Genomic DNA, 7,672 nt, shown 5'->3' with positions numbered 1-7,672 from the left:
TACTACACGCTCTGAACAATGTGTCAACAGCAGCATGTCCCTCTAATGCAGTGGTTCACGAAATGTTACAGGGGGTTTTCGGGAAAAAATTCCCTAATGGCGGACAGAGCTGTCCCTAGGAACCCTGGGCAGCACAGGGCCAGCAGCCCGGAGCCCCTGGACTTCCAAGAACTAAGCAGATCAAAGCAAGCAGATCTATCACACTGAGAAGATTTAAACTTCAAGACTCCTTATAAGAAATGGAAAGGGAGGTGGATAGTTTTTGCTGTTTTTAAAATGAAATAGGCAGCTAGTATTGTTTTTAAAATTATTATGAAGAACAAGTTTAAGCTTTGTTGTAACGTGCATTGTTAGCCTGGACTGCTCAAGACCTGAATGCTTGTGTAGGAAGAACTCTTTGAGTTGGCTTCTTAAATACCTTCATGCTTTCACATCTGATACTCCTTGATGAAACATAGGAGCCTTGTCTTATAACAGGCTTATTCAAAGTGATACAAGCTATGAAAGTGAGATCTTGGAAGAGTGTTGCTGTTTTCATAATGTAATAAAAATACTGTAATGATCAATAATAATTAATAATAAATAATGCGTAATAAGCATGTCATAAAAACAAATTTGATATTTCCAAGATCACTGCTTTTATAATTTATACTCAGGTAAAGGAGAAAATCCCTGGAAATATTCATTTTTACGAGGGGGTTTGTGAGACTTGACATTTTAGTGAAAAGGGTTCACAGGTTGTTAAAGTTTGGGAACCACTGCTCTAATGGGACTGGGATGCAATATTATCTCAGACATGCTTTTTAATCCACATACAATTTCACTCTCATGAGGACATGACAAAAGAGTAAATCAACAACTTGCACAACCATCTGATTTGGGAAACTCATTCATTCCAGTGTAGCTCATGGGAAGGTGAGAATCTCAGCCAGATCTCTCCGATTGGGAGCAATCTGATAGCAAGGCTTGGATTTTTGGGTTAATTGGTAGCAGGATCTGTTGGCTCCAAGCGGCTTCCTTCACACAATAAAAGAGCATGTCCAGTTCAGGTGGCTCTTGGCTTGGAGAGACCGCAGATTAGTGTCTGTGCAATGAGAGCCGGCTGCCCACGGATCCAGGTGTCTAAAGCAGGTGACGTTATCTCCACTAGCTGTTGGAAACTCTTCCAGGTCATACCAAGGAGCTGGTGTCTCCTAGTTTCTGGAATAGCTGCAACAATGACAATTCATTAGCAGTGGTAGTAAACTCCAGTTGAACATAATGGTGACACTTGCTGTTCAGCACAACTGCGCCTGTATTTCCCTTAGAGGTTCAGCAAGGGCGCCCACGGGCAGGCTTCTGGCTTCCCAGCTTGTTGTCTTTCTTGGATGGAGCCCCGCGTCTCTCCCGCTTCTGACAGAGGTATTCCCAGGCTGAACAGTTCCCTGCCTTCACTGTGCTATTCCCAGCAAAGGACAAACTGCTTAAGCAGACCTCCTTGCTTCCTCTTCAGACATTAGAACAGTGTATCTGCCCACAGGTAAGCTACCACACAGCTCTTGTGATGCAAGTGGATTTATCCTTAAGATGAAACCATTACAGAGAAAATGTATTAAAAACAATAAAGGAACCTACATACATACTAAAAAGCTTCCCAGCGATCACCCCAACTCCGCCATGGGCTGTGGTAGCTAATTTGTCCTTCAAAACCCCATAAAAGGTCACCTCTATGGTCCTTCAAAAACCCTCTATGGTCACAAGTACATAACAGCCTCAGCTCAGAACTAGCCCATTCAGGTAAAGTTTAGTCCATCTGTTATACAGTTCAAGGGTCTTTGATCTGGAGTTTCCAGGAGCAAGTAACCAGTAGACAGGGGTCTCGCTCCCCAGGGCATAGCTTCAAAAGGCTGGTTTCACAGGGGAGAATTTGCATTTCCCTCCTCCCAAGTACTTTCCAGGATAGTCACATCACAGAGATTGTCCCCAAAGCCCTTTGAAGTTCCTAATACTTTCAGAGATTTAATTGGTCAGGTTTCTAGAGAAGTTACGTACAATCCCACAATAATCCAGACACAACTGCATTTTGAATAAATGGACCACAAAGGTTTTAAACTTAATTCAATAATGTTTGTCCAGGATAGTGTCGGTCTCTCCCAGACTTGCCCCAGGACAGTGGTTGGCATTGTAACAAGGGATGACCAGTTGAAGTCCTGATGCTATTTGCTATTGAGTACAATCCGTCTCCTCAGCAACTCTGTATTCACAGCTTAAGACTTTTTTCTATACAGAAGATACAGTTCAGACCTCTAGTGAACAGATACATATTGCTGCCTATGAATTAGTGCTGATCAAAAATGTTCACACTGGTGAAATTTCAACAAAAATTGTGCCAATATTTTTCACAGTTTTTTGACCAATTCTAATATCAGTGAGAGTCTAGAGTTGAATGTGGACAAGACAAAAACGATGGTGGTATGCAAGGATCCTGGGAAAATACACAAGATTCCAGCGAGTGACACAGCTGTACGACATGTGAGAAATCACTGCTACACCTCTACCCCGATATAACACGACCCGATATAAAACGAATTCGGATATAACGCAGTAAAGCAGTGCTCCGGGGGGCCAGGGCTGCGCGCTCCGGTGGATCAAAGCAAGTTCGACATAACACGGTTTCACCTATAACGCGGTAAGATTTTTTGGCTCCCAAGGACAACGTTATATCGGGGTAGAGGTGTACTTAGGAAGCATCATTACAGAAGACGGAAGATCAGCTAACAGCAGAAGAGCAGGAGCAAAAGAGACGTTCTGGAAGAATTAACATCGGATGAGAAGGAACATCAAATCTGAAGACTTTTTTAAATCCCAACTCTTAAAAACTTGCACTTGGTCAGGTCTGTGTTAAATTATGGCTGTGAGACACAGACATTCAAACAATTCAAGCGTAACTGAGGGCAGAAATTTAGCTGCCTCTTTCGACCAGATTTTCCTCTCCCTTTCACCTATGTAAATCGGGAGTGACTCATTTGAAATCAATTAAGTTACATGAGATGTGAAGCCAGTGTGAGAGGAGAATGGGCCAAATTCTCAGCAGATGTAAATCTGTGAAGCTTTGGAAATGTCAATAAAGATCTGTCAATTTACACCAGCTCAGAATTTGGTCCAGTATCCTTACTGGGATCTTCCGCCAGTACCTTGCAAAACCAAAGCCCCCTGAATCTGCATGAAATCCAACCCCAAAGCCTTGCTTACCTTGCTCAGCAGTGGAATATTTCCCAAAGCTCCCAGAAATCCAAAGACTACTGGGAAAAAATTCCTGGAGCAAAACAAAGATCATTGTTAATCAATGAGTGGAAGCTGGGGAAGGGAGTGGGCTGATTTAGGGTCAAGGAAGGACTTTCCCTAGGATCTATAACTGGGTAAAATAAACTCAGGTCTAAAAAGTTCCTGTGAGCTTTCACTAGCTGGGAAATATTGTCCATCCAGCTGATTGCCAGATTGTTGCCAGCACACAAACGGCCATGTGGATTTGGTACGGATTTGGGGCCTGGCAGGATCTCTTCTGGCTCACAGTGTTTGAAATCAATGCCTTGCAAACAACAGGGGAGTTGATCCTGTGACTTTTGTGTGGCTTTCTGGGGAGCTTTGGATGCTTGCTAAGGAATTCCTTAGGGGAATGAGAATGGGGTTTCCTAGATAGCCTCTTGTACCCACAATGCTCTACACCTATGGAGTTTTGCCAGTTACCCTAGCAAAGCTATCGGCAAAGGCCAAAACTAAAGGCATGTAGCGAACAAGTCACCTGAAGAGGGTGATGAAGCCATAGATCTCCAGCAACATGCCCAGAAGAGGCTGTCTCAGGAGCACAATGAGAATGCCTCCCAGGAAGAAACTGGTGCCCTTTAGCTTTTCCTTCTGGAAGAAGAAGTTGAAAGTCCTTCTCAGTCCAATGATAATGGCCAAGCCAGAAAGGAACAGGAGCTAAGCGGAGGAAATGGAGTCGCACAGGACTTGTTAGAGGAGAGAAGGTCTACACATTCCCTTCATTCATTCCCGATCGGGCGCCAACTCTAGCTCCTCTTTCCCGTGTGATCAAAGAGAACCCTCGTCTATCCCATCTGCTGACACGGGCATCCCCCTCTCCCCTCACCTGGGCACCATCCATCACGCTAACGCAGCATCCTACTTGCCTGCTTTTGCAATCCATGTAACCGTTATAAAGGACAATGCATATAAGCCACTGTAATAATGCAGTAAGGAAACAGGCTTGCATTTCTTGCCTAAGTCCCAGGCAACAGAAATGCAGTAGATAAGAGAATGAAGGGCTAAATTCTGCTCTCAGTTATAACAATACCTAGGTCTTACACAGCACTTCTCATTAGTAGATATCAAAGGAGGTCAGTATCATTATCCCCACTGTAGTTGTTTCACTAGTAGAACCCCACTAGAATTGCACTGACTGCGGTAGAATTCCGATGCCAGCTGATTCCCTCGGTGTTAGGAAACATCTCTGATATTTCATGAGAATGAAAATGTGCTCATGTTACAGGGCTCGTCTATATGGAGAGTTATTCCAGAATAGCTATTCTGGATTAACTCTTGCTAATTAACGCCATGCGCGGATGCTCTTATCCCGGAGTAAGAGTGCCTTATTCTGAATCCACTCTGGAAATGGATTAAACTACTTTGGAATAAAAGCATCCACCCCTGGAGTTAATCAGGAATAGATAATCCACTTTAAATTTACACCCTACCTGAATCTGACTGAACTTCCATGTGTAGACAAGCCCTTTGTTCTTTTTATTTGTAAATTCAAGACAACTTTTAGAAGGACTTTAGTGCCTGGGAGGAGAGGTGCTGGGCTGACTTCCCTGGAGACTGAAATGCTCTATTTACCCCACACAAGTATGGGCTGCACCATACAAGGGTCCCCCACACCATGTGTCTCAACCCTGATTGGGAAGGACCATCCCCAGTAGGGAGATAGTAGTTTAGTCTCCATGTGATTTGATTCTTGGCTTCTCTTTCGAGGTTGCCTACAAGGGGATCAGTTAGCACCAGTTGTGGTGAGATTAAGGATGTGGACACCATCACAGCTGGACTGAAATGCAGAAAATTTATTTCACACCAACCCGAGCAGGATTTGAACAGAGACTAGCCCTATTTCTCTCATAATAGGAACCTGTACAGGGCCAAAGGGCTGGCACGTTCCACCATGGGAGCTGTGACTGGTTGCAGCGGGGTTGTTGTGTCTGGGCCCCTGTCCCAGTGCTATATTTTGCCCTCAGGAGGGGCAAAGAAGGGGGCCAAGGTTTTGAGGTACTCACGTTTCCAAAGGCCAGCAGCACTGAGTCAAAGTACAAGAGCACCCCAAAAAAGATGAAAAATAGGCCAAAGCCCACAAGACCGACGCCGATCTCTGCAACAGATGGAGGGTCAGCGATTAGGAGCGCAGCAGCCAGAGGACAACGTATTGCTACCAAGGAAGTGTTGGATGGTGCCAGCTTCGGTCACCAAATCCACTCCGTGGTTCCTCGTTGCATCGCCACCTCAGCAAGGAAGGTTAATTTGTGGGTTGTGTCAAATATTTAGAAACCCGTCAAGACAATTTCTATCTAAGGTAGGTTTTTGAGAGCTCACCCACCCCCCTGGCCTCAGAGCGCCTCTCTCCCTATATGTATCTAGGGAGAAAGGGACAGTCTGATGTTAAGCCAGCTGGAAAACAGGAAAACGATTTCCTGAAAACCTGTGAAGTGGTTTCCACGTGGCAGGGGTCACCTCCTAATCTCCTCCCTCTTCAAAATGGAGCTGAGCCAAAGCTCTGGACTCACTAAGAGTCTTCCCATTGCCTTGAATGGGCTTTGGGTCAGGCCCAGGGCTCTCCAACTTATCTATCAGCCAAACAGCAGCCAAGGATGGGATGTCATAGGGGTTTAGAGCAATGAGAAGCTGGTCTGAAAACCCAGGACACATCTGCAAACCTTGTGTGTGTGTCAGGGCATGAGTTACTCACTTCATTTTCCTCTTCAGGGAGATTTGGCGCTCACTAACAGTGCTGAGAGAAGGGAAGGCAAGCGCTCAGCAAACCTCCCACACACCCAGCTCTGCCAATGGCCCTCACCCATAACCCCCCTCTGCTATTCCAGTCCTGAGCTCCCCACACACCCCACAGCTGTGCCAATGCCCCATAGTCCTGACCCACAGCCCCCCCTGCTATTCCAGTCCTGAGCTCCCCACCGCCAGCTCTGCCATCCTGACCCACAGCCCACTGCTATGCCAGTCCTGGGCTCCCCCACTCCAACCTCAAGAACTGCCAGCTCACCCTTGATCTACTTCCCCCTGCCTTGGCATTGTAGACCCAGACCTCATCTGAGCAGACGCTGCCAGTTGTGGTGAGTTTGAGTTCTGCAGAGCTGTGAAATGCACGTTTCCCTCTTCTGTGGAAAGGTGTTTCTGTGGTGTTGACAAACACCCATCAGGGTTTGCAGGGACAGTACCAGACTCAGGGCCCTTGGGGCAGGGGCAGGGGCAGGACAGTAGTTCACTCTGCCTCTGACACTCCCTGATCTGCTGTGACTGGTGCCACAGAGCAACCTCCAGCTCCAGCCCAGACTTGGCTCTGAGCTCCAGCAGTCACAGCATCGCACACCGGACGGAGCAGATAAGCCCCAGCCTCTGAGACAGGCTGTTCCCCGGGTTCACGGAGTATCACTGACGAGTTAACAACCAACCCCCCTGAGTCTGCGTCCCTTACTCACTCTGAAACTCCGTGAGAGACACCATCTTCCCTGGCATAAGCCTGGCGTGAAACAAGGTGTGTGTGGAGCGGGGTGTGGTGGGGGGTGGACCCACAACTTCCACGAGCTCCCAACCAGTGACCCTTGGAAAGGTCTTTAATCCCTACCTCGTCATCCCGCAAATCATTAACTCCACAGCAGCGGCAATAACCTTAAAAGGCCCAGCTGCTAATGTGGCACTCATCACCACTAGGTTCCCTCTCTGAAACCAGCACAGGCCTGTAGTCCCTTACCTGGAGCTTCTTCTGCATAAAGTACCCCTGGGGATTCTGCCATCGCTGTTACCTGGGAAAGCGGAGTTCTGTATTGCCCCTCTCTGTTGTTCCTACTGCCCAGAGATCTCTATGAATGGCCCATTCCTGCCTATCAAGGGCCTGATTCAAATCTGACCTACACCATTGTAAATGAGGATGAAAGAAGAGAATTCACAAGGCCTGAGTCTCCCTTGCTTTGTATTGTTATTAGCACCTAGGAGGCCCAGTCATGGAGTAGGACCTCACTATGCTAGGCGCTGTACAAACCAAACAAAAAGACAGCCCCTGCCCCAGAGAGCTGACACTCACCTGTCCCGCCCTGGCTCGATGAAAGCTTGCAACATGCTTTGATCACCCGAAGTGCTGAGCAGTGCCACCCAGCTTGGTCTTTGTTTCTTAATAGTTGCTGGTCCGTGAACGTTTAGAAATAGTGTCCAATGGGGCTTCTCCGGGACCGTGCTTGGGCTTCTGAGCCACATAAGCTTTGCTGCCTCTAATTCTCTCGCTCAGTCGTGCGGCTAATTTCTTCTCCACCGGAAAACTACCCCATGGCCAAGCTCTGAATCTGCTACCTATCCAAGGAGCAGCAACGTCTACCTCATGCACACATCCCGTTGGGTTAAACCTTCCCCCTTGACTCAG

The 7,672-nt window shown here is 47.0% G+C and overlaps 1 protein-coding gene across 1 annotated transcript; it reads right to left on the bottom strand.

Annotated features, from left to right (window-relative positions):
* Positions 1-973: 973 nt before the first annotated feature.
* LOC112118436 (vesicle transport protein GOT1A) lies at positions 974-6,804 on the bottom strand. The gene is made up of 5 exons (XM_024216744.2): positions 6,738-6,804; positions 5,307-5,398; positions 3,782-3,960; positions 3,232-3,295; positions 974-1,209 (listed from the first exon to the last, which is right to left on the bottom strand). The coding sequence occupies exons 1-5, from the start codon at positions 6,772-6,774 to the stop codon at positions 1,171-1,173; spliced, it is 411 nt and encodes a 136-aa protein (XP_024072512.1). The 5' UTR covers positions 6,775-6,804; the 3' UTR covers positions 974-1,170.
* Between the last annotated feature and the right edge of the window lie 868 nt (positions 6,805-7,672).

This window comes from Terrapene carolina, unplaced genomic scaffold, assembly GCF_002925995.2.
Source record: "Terrapene carolina triunguis isolate 2854851 unplaced genomic scaffold, T_m_triunguis-2.0 Scaffold198, whole genome shotgun sequence".
NCBI lineage: Eukaryota > Metazoa > Chordata > Testudines > Emydidae > Terrapene > Terrapene triunguis.
This window is presented reverse-complemented; position numbering and strand designations above follow the sequence as displayed.

Coding starts and splice junctions, on each gene's coding strand:
- LOC112118436 (XM_024216744.2), bottom strand. CDS start 6,774: ATGCCAGGGAAGATGGTGTCTCTCACGGAGTTTCAGA. Junction 5,399..6,737: donor GTCTCTCACGGAGTTTCAGA/GTGAGTAAGGGA, acceptor CATCTGTTGCAG/AGATCGGCGTCGGTCTTGTG. Junction 3,961..5,306: donor TGCTGCTGGCCTTTGGAAAC/GTGAGTACCTCA, acceptor TCCTCCGCTTAG/CTCCTGTTCCTTTCTGGCTT.